Source organism: Phalacrocorax carbo, chromosome 15 (genome assembly GCF_963921805.1).
Source record: "Phalacrocorax carbo chromosome 15, bPhaCar2.1, whole genome shotgun sequence".
Lineage (NCBI taxonomy): Eukaryota > Metazoa > Chordata > Aves > Suliformes > Phalacrocoracidae > Phalacrocorax > Phalacrocorax carbo.
Window position 1 is genome coordinate 16275589 of NC_087527.1, and position 15978 is coordinate 16291566.

The window sequence follows — 15978 nt, forward strand, 5'->3', positions numbered from 1 at the left end:
TTCTTCAGGTTTCCACACAGATTTAATAACTTTCTTTTGACATATTATTCAGCATTCCTGATTTTGGGCCACATCTGGATGGCCTTGGGATCAGTTCAGCAACTGGTCAACTCTACAATTTGCAGAAATGTTCTTGGCACCTCCAGCAGATCTGGGAAAAGCTAGAACCTTAAAAATCACCAAAACCCAAAAAGCAAAGTGGGGGGACAAGGGAAGCTTATCCTCGAGGTAATAGATCCGCAGCTTGAAGCTTACACGTCTGTTTGGAAGGTGAAGAACCTGCCACTAAAGCAATTACCAACACATCACAGCGTAAAAACTAACTCCCATTTCTCACACAATATGCCAAAGCTAAAGGGCGGGCGTGCCCGAGAACGCGTCCATTTTTCAAGACATGACAGTCACCTGTCATGAAATTCTCTACAAACAGACACACCAACACTCCCCCTCAGCTTCCTCCTTCATTGCAAGGCAAGATCTGTATTTACCACAACAGCAGGAATAGGTGGCAGCAGTAGAACCCACACACGCCCTGAAAGGGGAACAGTGTAAATAAATACATGAAGTTCCAGGAGAAGGATGAGGGATGCAACAGCAGTAAGAGAATGGATGGGGTGAGGTGAAGGGGTTCACACAGAGCTTCTCATCAGAGCGTGGAGAAAAAAAACCCAGAAAACCAAAACCCCAAACGAGAAGATAAAGGTAATAACTTGCTACGGTACCCATCAAAACTATTCTGTGTATTGACAACATAGCACTAAATGTACCTAAATACAGAGGTAGTAATTAAACCGAGATGTTACATGCCCATGCTTTTTGATGCCTTTCTCACATATTTTTTTCCCTGTCTAAAGGTTTTGTACAGGCAGAAAATGGGGAGTTTAGCCGTTTGTTTAGGATTTCCTGATAGGTGGCCACTGAACCGTGAGTCACAGATCCAGGATGTGCGAGACGTTTTATGCATTTACTGAGCAAGCAGACTGTGCAAGTAATTCAGTTTTACTCAGCACACCTTATTCACTGCACATACACGAAGGTGGTCTCTCACGCTGGAGCACAGCGTATTTACCGCTACATGTACCCATACTTTTCCCTGACATTTACATCTAGACACATGAAAGCCCTAAATATGCGATGGGGCTGAACTAAAGTTACAGTCATTTAGTGCTGTGGAAATGGCGGTGATTCTTCTGTGAGAGGTAAGTTTAAGATGTATTCAGGAAATTCACTTGACTCAGCAGTTTGCAAATGAAAGATAAAGTTAATCTAGAAGTGTACTTAAGTGTCACACAGACTCTTAGCTTTTACACTGTCATCATGGCTTGTCACTGGTATCAGTGTTGAAAAAAACAACATAAACTTGTGTGTTTCCACTTCTAGAGTTAAAGCACAGTAATCTCCTTCAGAAATGTAATGAAATTACCATATGCTGCTTACAGGCAAAACCCAAAGGACGCTGGTAAGGGGGGGATATTATCTATTGCCAATACTACCTAGTAAACATGCAAAACCAAAAGGTGGCATTCTGTTGTATCTTAAGAAGCACAACTTTTTGGCCATCACAGCTTGGCACAGGGATTTTACTCAGATAAGATGAAAATATTTGGGAAAAAAAGAAAAAACCCCAAACTTTTGTTTGAATAAAAATTTACAGTTTAATTAGCTTTCTGTTGGCTACATTTAAATGACATTTAATATTAAATTAACCTGTATTAAAATTCTGTACAAAGCATGATGTAATGATACATAACCTTTACATATTCATTATAATACATGAAAACATTAAAGTCACACAGAATTCAAGCAAACATTGCAAGAAGACAAAGAATTCCAAACATACACATTTACATACCCACCCGGTGCACAGCGGGATAAGTCTAACAAGCAACACCATTCCATATGGCCGAAGTGAAGTGTTATGGAAAAGGGTTGAGCTAGGCTGTCAATATTTATCATGCTACAGCCTACGCACAATCATCATAGTCCTTTAGACTCTTTCCAGGAAAACCTATTCCCAAAGCCAAGCTACAAGTGACAATACAGTATCACAATGCACGACTAAAAACACTTTATTGACACCAGAGTTCCCCAGATTTTTCATTCAGTATTTGGCAGTTACTCAGTACTTGGATTTTAAAAGGATCTTTTATATAAAGAAGTCTTTATATAAAAGGAATATAAAAATCTTAAAACTTGTCTCACAAACAATTATTTCAATTAAAGTACAAGACCTCAACCTGATAGTACTAAAAAACAGTTTCAACATTCTAGAAATTCAAGGAGAGTTTCAAAAAGTCTCTTATAAAAAAAGAAAACAAAACCAAACAAAAAGCATTCAAGACAATTCTGAAAGAACATTTGAATGGTAACATAATGGTAATACAAATATAGAACTTCTTAAAAATCTATCTTTTGTTATTAGTCAACAACAAAACATCAGATGGGCATGCCTACTAATGAAAGCAGGTTTGACAAATAGAAGTCCAATTTGCAAATACTCCTAGTTGATACTGTTTGCCACTACGGGATCTTTAAGCAGGAGCAATGTCCAATATCTGTGTTAAGGGTTAAAATTCTAAGGTTAAAATTCTTTTGACCTCCCAAGAGGCATAAAACCAACAGTCCAGGCCCGTACCGGTACGTTTAAGATAAAGCGAGACAATACATCACAACTGCAGCACCATGAACTTTGGAACATCCGAAATAATTTCGGAGCATCTGATCCTCAGCTTCCAGCACAAGGAGCCAAAAAGCACCGCTGTGTAACAAGGGCAGAAGACAAACTGAAACAACCAGTAGTCAGAGTGTAATGAAAGAAAGAAACAGCTGTAGAAACCCTGGAAGCCACGCATGACTATGCTGCCTGATAAACGACAACTGCAGCTACTGCCCCACTGCCGCACACTGCTGCGGGAACAGAAGGAAAAAGAAATGGCAGCTTTGATTCCCAGTGCAAAAGGTACGCCACAGGGTGATTTGGCTCGGGCTGCCGGCATTCACAGGCTGCTGTTAAAGCCTTCATCTTACTCCTTTGCTTTTGTTACACACCACAAAGACAGGCTTGTGAGATTACTTCACATGTGAATACTAAAGGCCAAATCTTTATCCAGGCATGAAAAAGCCATGAGGTACATACTTTCAAACAGTCTTCTCTGAGAGAAGCGAGCTATCCCCACCCATCTGCAGAATAACCGCACACACAAACCAATACAAATAGTCCATCGTTGAAAAGCAGTGAATATTTGAAGACAATTGCAACAATTTGAGTCTCATCAGATCTACAGTAAAATTTGTCTTGCCCTAAAGTAGCTTTAAAGCAGACTTTGAACTAGTGTGAAGCTAATAGTCACAACTATGGGGAAGTCTTACATCCCTATCTGTATTCCAGATAAAAACTACACAGTAACATAGGCTACAACCTTAACACTGTGAAAGAAAAATGTGAATTCTATATTAACATCACGGCCAAGAATGACACTGGTATGGGCAAGATTCCACCCTGAGCTCAGACAAGCCAGCATAATTAAAAGTAAGTCGTCAGTAATAGAGCATCAAGTACAATTAGCTAATATCTCTGTTTCTTTCAAAACACAAACAGCTGGTCCTTTTCCAGCTGAAGTTAAAAAGCCACAAAAAGTTAAGAACAGTGGAAGAGAAGCTTATGGATGATGAAACTTAAATAAATCTCTTAAGGAGAAAAAAAAAAATAAATATTGTGCTTGTACATTGTCTGCCTCCTCCCAAAACCAACTGTCTTTGTAAGAAACTCTTACCTTCAATTTATATTTTCACTAGAAGTCGCCGCATTTTCTTAGAACGTTCTACAGAATATGTACGAATGTCATTTGGTTACTAACCTGGCTTGCAATTAATTTTTTAATCAATGCTATTTATACTGTCTTACCATTAGGACAAGAGAGAAATGAGTGCATCCAGAAATTTGCTCCGGTCTTCTGTTTTCAATTCAATTACTAAAATATGAAATACTTTATTACAAAATGCAAATAACTGAAAGATATATTAGATGTCACACTTGAAGAATATTAACTCCAAGTATACTTATTTATATTCTTAATCAACTTTAAGAAGGAAAGAGAAACTATTTGGACAAAATGCAAACCACAATGTTTATTTTGCTCGTAGATTTCAGCAAACTCCTATTTCTAAGTGCTCACTACCTGAGGTAGCCGCCACTTCTTAAACCTGGGAATGTTTCTTTGTGTGTTCGACATGGATACATAAGTAGGTATTATTAAAAACTGCCTCATTTGTAAGCATATACAAAGACAGGCAAATCTTGTTGAATAACTATCTCATTTTTCAAACAGTCAATAAGGAATGCATCTCATAACTTCAATACCACGCTTGGTTTGGCTGCTAAATATAAACACCCTCACAGATAACTACCTAAGATTTTAAACCGAAGCGCACATGTGAAAATCATCACTCCACGCAAAACGTAGATGTTCTCAAAAAGATGTGCAAACCTCTGCTTAGTAGTTTAAAATTTCTGCACAACAAGACAGCACTTAGAAAAAGACTGACAAATAACGTAGCTTGTGTTTATACTAGACTCGGGAATAAGGAATAGCGTATCACACACACGCCCTTGACGCTTGCATCTAAGGCACACACAAACGAGTACACTGGCTACAGGCATCCTGCATTACGGAGGCTGCGTGAACACTGACCCCTAAGGGGCTCTTTGGGGAATGAAATGAGCGATAGCATTACTCACTTGACATGTCAAAGTGGTTGTGTAAAGTCCTAGAGTTGGTACTGTCCGCAGCTTTCTCAAATGCTCTTCCAAAAAAGCTAGAAGAGGAACAGGAATACATATGAGCATTACAGAAAAGGATATATTTACTAAGATAAAAGTATGGAACTTTTTCCTTGCTGAGAGTTGAAAATGTCTTCCAGGTGTTTTTCGTGTGCCGTGTATTTGACATACACCTCGCTTACTCAAGTGCAAAAACCTTAACGTTGCAGGCTTTAAGAAATGAAGTCACAGGTCATATAGTTAACTATTTCATTACCATAAAAGAGGGGATTAGTTCAGAGGGAGGGGAAAAAAAAACTTGCAAGGAAGCTGGGGAACGTCTGTATCCTCTCTCAAAGTATCTCATGCACACCAGATGCAAAAAGCACGTTTTCAAGGAGAATACAATTCAAGTCAACGTATTCAGTGTTAAATAGGTACAGGAAAGATACATTTGCTTCAGAGACAGGAAGAGTCTATAGATAACCTTTATTAAGAACTTTTAAACAATATACTTACTTCTTTTTGTCAGAGCTTTCTGTCTCCGGAGGAATCCCCACCATGATCACAGTTCCCTGCTCAACATCCATTGGTGCAGCCATCACCAGGGGCAGCAATTTACAGCGCTTGTTTTTTGTCTGGAAGGCAGAAAGCCTCTTTGTTAGACAAAACTTAGTTTCAGCTCTCCTTGCGAGCTAGTATTACAAATATTTATCTGACGGTACAGCTATAATGCACTTCAGCAGAAGGCAGTTTCTCTACCTAATCTCTTAAAACCCTTCTTTCTTACAGTAAAAGCCACTTTAAGGACCAACAGAAATTTCAGTTCTTCTCTGATCTTGCATTTCATTTTAACACAGAAATGGTACAGACAGACAAGATATGATTTACAGTAAAGAAAGGAGTTCTTAAAAAAAACCACAACAAAAAAGCCACGGATATGGGTATCTAAAAACTTGGACTGGGCTTATTTTTTTACAATAATAATTTTACATTGAAATACAACAGACAGAACCCTGACAAACACAGCCTTCACTAGAAATTGTTTTCTCCGCCATATTGCTTTACAGCAGTAAGCTGTAACTTTAACAAATTTTGTAATTTAATTAAATAAATAAAAAAAATGATGTTTTAAACTTTTTTAGACCCTTAAGTAAATGAAACAGAAGTTTGTTTAAAATGTTCTGTTCTTAGGTAAATGTTTTGCAGGGAGTTTTAAAATTTGTCCTGCTCTGAGTAGCAGACTAGTTATTCACCATGGCTGTCTTTCCAAATGAGGACAGACAGATGAAATCTGACAAGGACGGACCTCCATAAACTTCATTGAAATTAAATTGCATTTATCTTTTGAGCTAGTAGTTACACAATTCAGATAAAAATGAGGTTTTAGACTGAGAGCTGTCTTCACAGTGAGCACTTCCTAATTTGTCAGTTACATGAGTTGTAAAGACCAGAGGATTTTATTTAAACGGACACAGAAACCTTTAGAAAAGCAATCAGCAGTCCTGCAATATTGGTTTTTTGTGTCAGATTAGCATTTCAAAGCACATATTTAGCGATATGCTTCCTCAAAACTTACAAAATTACACAAAGATGTTAGACTGTAAGTATCTTAGTAACAAAAACTCTTTCTAATGTTACAAAGTCTCCCAGGCAGGTATCTTTCCTACAGCAGCGTTCACAGATATGCTAAAATTATCCAACCAATTAGCAGAAAACACTATTGAGATTTTCATGTTTTTAATAATCAACTGCAAGTATCCAGCAGGACAGTAACTATTACATGGGCCAGAAGTTGGTTAGTCAAAAGCTTTGGATTTACTTACAGAGCAAACAAATGACTTGAGTAAGTATTTACTCAGCAGGCACAGAGACACTGGTTTGGAAAACAGTTTCACGTCTGGTGTGCCCTAGGGAAAGAACAATTATTTCAATTACAATCCAAGATGATTCTTCCACTTATTTAATTTTAATATCCCCTGACAAGTCTAAAAGTCTTGTGCAGCTCAGAGAACACTAACAAGAACCATTAAAATACACGAGTCATTTGAGAGGACTGATTCTTCCTTTGGGAAGTTCAGAGAAAATGTCAATCCTGACCCATCAGAGCACAGCACGGTGTAAATAAATAGGTTCTTTCTGACGGAGTAATTCTTACTGAGTCAAGCATTAGGGAAAAGGTGTTATTCAACTGTGAGACAAACAAATATGAGAGTCAAACGAGACAGCAAAAAAAAACCAGAATGCTGACCTCCATGAGAGAGCAATAGAGAAAAGGCCCCTGAGAAATTACAAGGTTGGTGCAAATACAGCTGGCTACTGTCTGCTGAATGGCACGCAACTGCTTTTTGGCTAGGTCCAGTCCTTGGTGCAGTTTGTCCAGGTTACCCCTGCAACAGAAAGAATAAAAATAAGCACTTTCATAGAAAAATGAAGCTTTTCACACAAAAGTGAGACCTCTCTCAACACTGTTCACAGGGATATTTTGATTTTAATTCAGTGGCTTATGAAGAACAGATGCATCTTTTAGATACGTAACCCATGTTCCCTAAATAAAATTGCAAAAGAATGAAGAGATGTATTTTCCATACCTTGAGAGACTGTCCAGAGCTTTAATGAAATTAGTTGTTTCAGGCCCCTCTTTCTCTATATTCTCCATGAGAGAAGCTGTTGCATAAACTATGTCACTCGCTGAGAACTTGTTCTTAAAGCCAAAGTGAATGCTGAAGGTCTGAACTCTTAAATCCTTCATTCTGCAAAATGAGATAAAACTGGTAAAGACTATTAACATTATCAGCATTATTATGTACATTGACCGGCCATCTCCTCAGTATGTTAACGTTAAGAACATGAAGACTAATCACACCCTAACATTTGCAACAAGCCCAATATTACTTTGTCAATCTAAAAACTATATTTTTAAAACAAGGTGTTACATCCTCTTCACGCAAAAATACTTGAACTTAACTGAAAAGTATTTTCAGACAAAGCATTTGTATTTAAAACAATTTACCCAAACTTGTTTGCAGACTCTTCAATCATTTCCCGAAGATTTTCTTTTAAAGACATGTCCATGGAATTAAACTTCTGTTTCACTTGCTTCAAAGGCAAACTAAAAACAGAAGGAAAATTGTTAGGTATGCCAGAAGAAACAAGTATTTTGCCTTCCTTTCATCAGGCTTTCGTAATTTTAGATAATTTAGCAAGTCAAGTCTGACTAAGCTTGTTTGCGTTCTTTTTTTTAGTCACTGAAGAGACTAAATGTGAGAAAGCATGCATTACTTACTAATCTGCTATTCCATAAAGGCAGCCCAAGTGTTTATCATACACCAAGACACAAGTTGTGTAACTCAACTCTAAGAGACACTGCAACCTACTCAGAGCCCCACAATCATACTTAAAAACCAACTAGTTGACTACTCACAACCTATGTTATCAATATTTTTCCATAATTCATTGGAAAAAAAATTCCTTTAATCAAGACTCAGATTTTTATAACTCACCCCATGTCAGCCAAAAACTCCTGGAGCCTCTTCTGCCCTTGTACAGACCAAAGCTTAAGGCTAGCAGAGGTATATGAAGTGTTACAGAGACTTTCATACAGAGACCAGTGCTGATAAAGTGCCAGGCGCAGACTGAACAGGAATTACGGAAAATAATCAAACACATATATTGTTTGCAGTTACAAATAGTAACGAAACTCGACAACTGGTAGGTGAGGCTTCAGTCACCCTTATACATGGCATCTCTGTACTGTGTAAGATCCAGTTAGAAGCCGCAGGTGGATGTAACGCAAGGCGAGCAACACTGACTTGTAACTAATCGTGAAAGGTTAAGCTGAACCGAAGCTACATGAGCTACTGAAAGAAGGGTTCATATTCAACAAAACATTCACACCTCCATTTCTTTTACTTCTGCTTTCAGCAGCAGAGATAGATGGTGCTGGGATTTTTTTTTCCCTAGATAAGAATTCAGCTGGGGTTCACAAAGGGGGTGGAGTTCTCCTTCCCCGATCGTATGCAAGGATACTCATATTCAAACGCTATCCGCATGCAATCAATGGACAGAGAATTTTCGTCGTCCTCGTTGCGATGGTTATGGCGAGACACGTGTCGCTGTAGGATTCCAATATCCGTCACATACTTCATTCTTAAACAAAACCAGATTGGTTACTTCATTTTCTTCCTGTCTATATTTGTATTTGATTATGAGAACACAAAAATGCTTCCTAAAGATTACACATTGGCCAGTCAGCAGCATGAAAACTGCTGATGCATCTTAAAAAGGAAACCAAACCAACTTGCTAAATAATGTTCTTTCAATACTCAGCCACTCACCCAGGCAATCAAAGCTAACATAAAACCAATACAGACCGACTGACCAGAGAAATTAGTTACTACATTTATCTCCTTAAAACCATCAGTGTGTTAGTAACACTGAACCAGAATTAAAGTCTACACATGTACTACTAGAATTCTGATGCTATCCAGTAGGATATAAGGAAAAAAAAAAAAAAAAAGAGAAAATCTGAAAGTTGGTAATTAAAACTGGCAAGGAAGCTTACAAATGTATTAGTAATAATAACAACAACATATAAAGGAAGCTTATAAACATATTTTTTCCCTTTAATAAATCTGTATCATGGTCATATTTATGTAATCTACCATTAAACACCATTTCTTCCCACATCAGAAGTGATTATCTTATCATTTTGTGAAAAATAAAATTAGTTTAAAAATTCTAAATAGTAGAAAAGGAAAATACAGGTGTTTTTTAATGATGTATATTCCCATTTTTGGAAGGCATCAGATCACATTCAGTCATTAATATATTTAATGTCACTGTTTATTAATTATCTTGTATTATATTAATTCCCATATGTTTCCTGATCTATATTAATTACTATTAGTTACTGAAAACAAAATTTAAAAGATAAATAAATAAATAAAGGATAAAATAATAATTAAAAAATCTGTCTTACTGAGTGATTTTGTCTTGGACCCATTGGTCTGTTAGGCCAACAATAGCCCACCTAAAATTGGGGGGAAAAAAGAAAACGAAAAAACAAAAGTTAAAACAAAAAATATCCCAGCACAGTACATGAGATTTAACCCTCTAAGTATGTAACAGAACAGGTCAGAATCACTGTTCACCAGCTGCACGTAGAAGCTAATAACAAAGCTATGGAGTATTACCCCCTCTTCAGCAGAGGTGCACATACAGTCCCATCCTCCCTTTTTCCACGCAAAATTTATTGGTTGCTTGTAACTGATTCACGCAGACATGTGCTCCAGTTCGAGACATACATGCTCCCACAAAATAAACTGGAGCCTCAAACTGAAGTCAAACAGTTTTGGGAAATCTTGCCTCTCTTTACTATGGGATTAAGCTTCTAGCCTCTATGAAAAACGGTAACGGAAACATACCACAACATGTCATTCAAGTCTTTAGACATTATCCACGCCAGATCAAACATCACCATCGCAGACTATGTGAGGGAAAGGCAAAAAGAGAGGATAAATGCACACAAAACTCTCACTTCATTAAACAAAGAGAACACAGTTAAATTTGCCAAGTAACAGCATGTTACTAAAGCTCTAGAAATCGCACCCGAGCCTGACAACCTGCCAGCACCTTACCTTCTAAGACACAAAGTAGAAAGAAAAATATTTTCTACAGCTCTGCAAAGCTGCATTATAAAGCAGCACTTCACAAAACAAAAATAATCAGGCAAGAGACCAAATGACAGAAGGAACAGTTCGATGTCCTAAGTGTTAAGTTTGAAATATCCAGACAGATTGAAAACTTTGAAAGGCAAACAAGTCGCCTACATGCTGAACTGTTTTTGCGAGAGCATTTTGTGCATACATACTTTTGTCAAGCCCTAAACATATCCCACTGTCATAAATTTTTTTATACCAGCATTAAAGATATCAGACAACAGAAACGTCAAGAGTTCTGGTTTCTCATTTCCCCCACCGCTCACGTTCTGTTAGCCGCTGTGACCCAGCTGGCTGCTGGCTGCCAGCCTACCAGCATTGTTTGTATGATGTATCTAATTCACCAATGCCAAAACTGGATGTACATGACCAGAAAACATTAAACTGCTAAGGCAAACCACTTGCGCATATAGTTATATATAAGATATATCATACAAGATATAAAAATAATATAACACACTATTATTATCATGTATAGTATTATTAGGCAATTATAACATTGTAATAGATAATTATAACGTTGGATATTGTCCAATTAGTTTACATTGGCACCTGGTGTTTTTATGGCAAACAAGAGCTCATACTTACTGAGGTCCCATGATATTCATATTGCTCATAGTCAAAAAGAATTTCTCGTCTAAAAAGGGGAAAAAAACCATCATTTGACTAAGAGGTAAACTGGTTGTTGGATCCAATTAAGAATATAAGCCAGAAATTGTGAAATTATATTTAAATTTCATTTTAGCAATTAAAAAAAGAAAACTAAACTTGGGCTAGAAATTGTTTTTCTGCAAGGCAATTAGAATTTAGTAGCAATGTGGAAACCACACTGAAACAGACTCAGAAAGTAAAAAGGAACAAATAATTAAATCATTATTCCTCTAATCCCAGTTTCTTATCCGATTTGTTCCCACTCTCTCCTACTAACAATAGCGGGATTGTGAAGGAAGAAACCAGAAGCACAAATTTCACCCTAAGATAGACAAGAGAAGAATACTACAGCTACTTAAAAGTGAAGCAATGCTATTGTGCTATTGCTTCCTGTATAGTATGACATGTGACATCAATAATAATCCTATTGCTACTCAAATTTAGAAATTACTATTTACAACTACCCTCCATTTAAATGTTTTATTTTCATACAGTAAATATCCCTCTCCACTTTCTGAATGAAGTTAGAATTAAAGCACTGTGCAAATCAAGCAGCATAGTACCATGTTTTTGTACTGACACCAAGATTTTAATGAAAGAATAAGAGACATACAAGCAACATTAAAAAAGTCACACACACCTGCGTGCCTCCCACTCTCGCCTCTGTCGTCTTTTCATTGTTCTCTCTATTACATCCTGTAAATAAATTTAGACATTAAAAAGCTAGAAGAAAAAAACTCTAGATTAGCAGCTATACAGATATTGCAATGATTAAGTCTTCACTAACGTGACTAATTAAAGTCTTCATTAAAAATAAGAATTCTTCCTATTAACAACATCCAATGAGAAAAGTATTATTATCATAAAATATTTTTCCAAGGAACACGCTTTTATGAAGTCATGGCATCTTTCTGTGCTAGCATTCATTTAGCTCGTCTTCACAAATAAAAGGTCCAGCACACAGTATTTTCAACACTAGCAACGTCGCATCCTGCCCTTTCAACATGAAAATGACACTGATGAAAAATAAAGATGAGATAATTAATGAAGCTCAGAAGCAGAGGCACTCACTGTATATTTAAGCTCCATAAAGAGCATCATCAGCTTGAAAACTCAAAGGAATCAAAAAGGTCTTTGTGAAATATTTAACAGACTTGAAAATAGCTTTTGTGTATAGTATTTATAGATTTTCCTTTGAATTTCTGATATCTGCTTTTGCTGAGTTAGCACCCTTTGTAGATTAGTAGGAAAAAATGTACAATATTAATAGAAAAATAATATTAAATATATATTAAATCAGATAATGTCTTTGCATGTAATTGTCTCTTAATATTGCTAGCTTCATGCCTTTGCTTCCTTGTATGGTATAAATAGAAAATATTCTACAAGCAGCATATGGCAAATTTAATTTTTTGCGTCTGCCATAATATACTTTTGTTAGTTTACTGCTACGAGGACAGACAAATGCATTGCTAAATTATCTGTGGGCTTCTGACTTCTCAAACTATTATTTAAAAACCCAGACATTTAGACCTAAGTAAGTGGGTTTACGAGACTGAAAAGCCCCGAGCACATAATCAGAGGTAGATCTCTTCAGCTCGCTGGTTACACAAGACAGCATTATGCATAATCAAGCTCAAAACATGTTTTTTTTATAAAGAGAAGAATATTTCTGTGCAGTTCAGATAAACATTTTGTGTATGTGAAACTCTACTGGTCGTAGTAGACAATTTTTAAATCTTACACTTGAGTTTGCGATCTACTGGAACATAACTTTTAAACTCAAATGCCATTATTACGATGGTGTAAAGTGTATGTAATAACTGTCCTATTTTCCTCCTTTTCACAACAAAGAGGCAGAAACACACCTCTTCAAAACGTCTACGTTTCTCTGAAGGTTCTGACCCATCACTTTCATTCTCTGAGTCCTCTTCTTCATCCTCCTCATCTCTGAAGATATCATCATAAGCAGGAACATTGAGATCATCATCTTGTTTAACTAACAGCTTAATCTAGCAAGAAAAAAAACGTATTTCAAAGGAAGTATCTAATTTAGTGATTAAAATGTGTTACAAGTGACAAGTACTAAGTATTTATAAAAAAAAAAATTGTTTTGGCTGTGACCGATTCCTGGCATCACAAAAATATTACTTTTTCATGCAAAGACCATACTTATTTATACAAAATAAGAGTAAAAAACTTATTCCTTTGTTACAGCATTACTGAAAGAACTGTAATTTTTTTATGCTTGTTAAAGTCACGTCAAATAATTTGAGCTTAATACTCAAATTCTAGCTGTTGCTAGATGCTGAGGGATAATACACCTTACATTCCGGGGGATGTTTATTCTCTGATTTGTAGCAGTTCCATTTATAGCAACAGGATTAACAGGTGCTTATACCGACAGCTGTCACACTGCTAATGGTATGTATTTTATTACTGAAAACAGATTTTTTTCTGATCGGGTACATCACTGCTGCAAATACTCATTAATTCTGCTTCCTGACCTGCTAGCTAACACGGTAAGCAACTCAGCAAAGCACAGAAAACCACTACACCACCCACCGCCACACTGTGTGAAGATTTTTATTCTGAAAGAAAAGCTTTTACCTGTGTGTCATTGTAAACATTCACTACATTGATAGGTCTGTGGCTGTCGCACACAAAAAAAAAAGTGTCTTCCTCAGGCTGCAAGATCTCCAGAAGGTCAACGTTGGCACCACAGTTAATAAAAACAAAATATTTGAACTGCAAATAAAAGGGGGGGGGGGGGGGGGAAAGCTCTTTACTTCCATTAGTAAGAAACATGGAAGTCTGAAAACACCTTTACAAAACCTCCAAAGCACTAATCATTGCCAAAATGTGTTTATTTTCTCATATTTGATGCCCCTGAGGAGGAAAAAAATTTGGAAGACAAAGCACCAAATTTGGGGACGTTGGAGATCCAATATCGCCACTTTTTACATCTCAAAACGTGTGCAAACTTAATTGGGCCCTATCAAAGCTATAGCATGGTAGTTTGAGCTGATGTAAAAAATGACAAGTTTGTTACTGCTATGTTAACATTTAACCACTGTTTTGAGGTAAACAATAATAATAATTACTTTAAGAGCTGACATTTTAAGTTGGGGAAAGGGAAGAAGCACACATCTCTATAAGATGAGCTCCAACTTAAAAAGTTTACAGTGTTTTGTCACCTGATCTTTGTGCTCAAGAAAGGCAGTTTCAAGTTCTTGCCATCCAGATACTGGAACGAGCGTATATTGCACATGATCGCATTGAAACAAAGCCTGAAATGAAGCAAACAGCTGTCAGCAAAGGTGAGGGGAAACAACCTCTTCCACAGCACTATACCATGCTATAATTCTGTGTCATAAAAATCTTTATCTTGAAGACATCCCAAATGACAAATCTACATGAACTCTGGGAGTGTGAGTAACCAGTTTTCAATGTCATAACTCATGGAAAAAATAAGTTACAAAAGCAGATTAAGCCTTCACCCTTTCCCCAGTCCAAATCTATTAAAAGGATCCCAGGGCAATTTTTCTTTCACTGTCAGCCTACAGCAATAACGAACAAAGACTTACTTGAAGTATTTTACAAGCGCATAATGCGTCAACATCTGAAGCAACAAGAAGAAGAACACGCTGCAAAAACAATGGAATAATAGTATTAATATATTAACATAGAGGCCAAATCTAATGTGCTGGTACATGAAATGTGTAGATTGCTGTGAGACTAGAAAGTAAGAAATCTAGGTACAGATCATAAATATAAAATAGGATTCCTCTGAATGGACTCTGCACAAAAACTAACCGATTTGGATCCCTGTAAATACTAACAACAACAACTCCACATACCCATCAGCTGCTTTGATGAAACATAATTATTCAGACTCTTATGAACCGCACATAGTTTTGAAGGTTCAGAACTAGCCCGCCCTGCGACCACTTACATCATGTACAGAAAAGCCTATGTTTTCAGCACGGGGTCTGGAACAGCTTTGACTAAAGAAAATCTGTAGCAAGAACAGGAGCAAGGCAACTCGTGCAATAATCTTGGTTTAGGCAAAACAATTGATCCGGTGTTTTATGAGTTTGGTTTTTTTTTTTGCGGGGGGGGGGGGATGTTGAGATTTTGCTCACAGTTGGAGAAGTCGAGGGAAACGCTTTCGTTTGCACAATACGTCATACAGTTTCAGAGGTAGAAATACTAAAAGACTGCCCGACAAAAGCTTTACCGCTTCAGTGTACGCACCTACTATGAACAAAGGTAAGCAAAATGGGTTAAAAATGAAAATAGCCAACCAGACCTACTGCAAGAGGTTTCCAAGGCCGCAGGCAGGCCCGGGAGGGGTGTTCGCCCCAGCGGGACGCCGCCTCAGCGTGACCCAGGGCCTCGCCTTCGCCTCACGGCGGCGCTTCCCACCGCCGCCCCGGCAGCCCCGGGAGGCGGGCACCGCTGCTCCCCGCGGCCCCAGCGGGACCGGAGCGCCTCAGCCGCTGCAGCCGGGGAGGCCCCGGTACCATCCCCACTCGTGAGGCGGCGGGAACCGCCGCAGCCCCGCGGGGAGCGGCCCAAGGGGAAGCGGCTCCGCCCGCCCGCCGTCGGCAAGCCCGGGGTGACACCACCACCCCCACCCCCCCCCACCCTCCCCCCCCCGTCGCGGCCCACTGCCCGTACCTGGCTGACAATCACGTCGTAGAACTCCCGGCGGCAGTCGGCGACAAACATGGCGACAGCGCGAGACCGGCGGGGGAGCGGCGGGGAAACGGAGGCCACTGCGGGTTGCCCCCGCTCAAAGTAGGCGCCAAATAGCGCCGCTGCCCATTGGTCTGTTCGCCACGG

At 38.2% G+C, this 15978-nt stretch overlaps 1 protein-coding gene across 2 annotated transcripts; it reads right to left on the minus strand.

The window, feature by feature from the left end:
• Positions 1-1636: 1636 nt before the first annotated feature.
• CDC45 (cell division cycle 45) lies at positions 1637-15978 on the minus strand. 2 transcript variants are annotated; one of them, XR_010375329.1, is made up of 20 exons: positions 15814-15978; positions 14718-14777; positions 14328-14420; positions 13741-13878; positions 12999-13142; positions 11771-11826; positions 11068-11116; positions 10186-10247; positions 9741-9791; positions 8789-8908; positions 8263-8394; positions 7773-7871; positions 7351-7512; positions 7011-7149; positions 6586-6669; positions 5279-5397; positions 4739-4815; positions 3905-3971; positions 3774-3821; positions 1637-2758 (listed from the first exon to the last, which is right to left on the minus strand). XR_010375329.1 is itself a non-coding variant. In XM_064466582.1 (19 exons), the coding sequence occupies exons 1-18, from the start codon at positions 15862-15864 to the stop codon at positions 3907-3909; spliced, it is 1701 nt and encodes a 566-aa protein (XP_064322652.1). In that variant the 5' UTR covers positions 15865-15976; the 3' UTR covers positions 1637-2758; positions 3905-3906. The 2 variants fall into 2 exon arrangements, 1 of the variants encoding a protein (XP_064322652.1); XM_064466582.1 differs by lacking the exon at positions 3774-3821 and having other exon boundaries at positions 15814-15976.

Coding starts and splice junctions, on each gene's coding strand:
- CDC45 (XM_064466582.1), bottom strand. CDS start 15,864: ATGTTTGTCGCCGACTGCCGCCGGGAGTTCTACGACGTGATTGTCAGC. Junction 14,421..14,717: donor GCGCTTGTAAAATACTTCAA/GTAAGTCTTTGT, acceptor GCTTCATTTCAG/GCTTTGTTTCAATGCGATCA. Junction 8,395..8,788: donor CGGATAGCGTTTGAATATGA/GTATCCTTGCAT, acceptor ATTCCTGTTCAG/TCTGCGCCTGGCACTTTATC.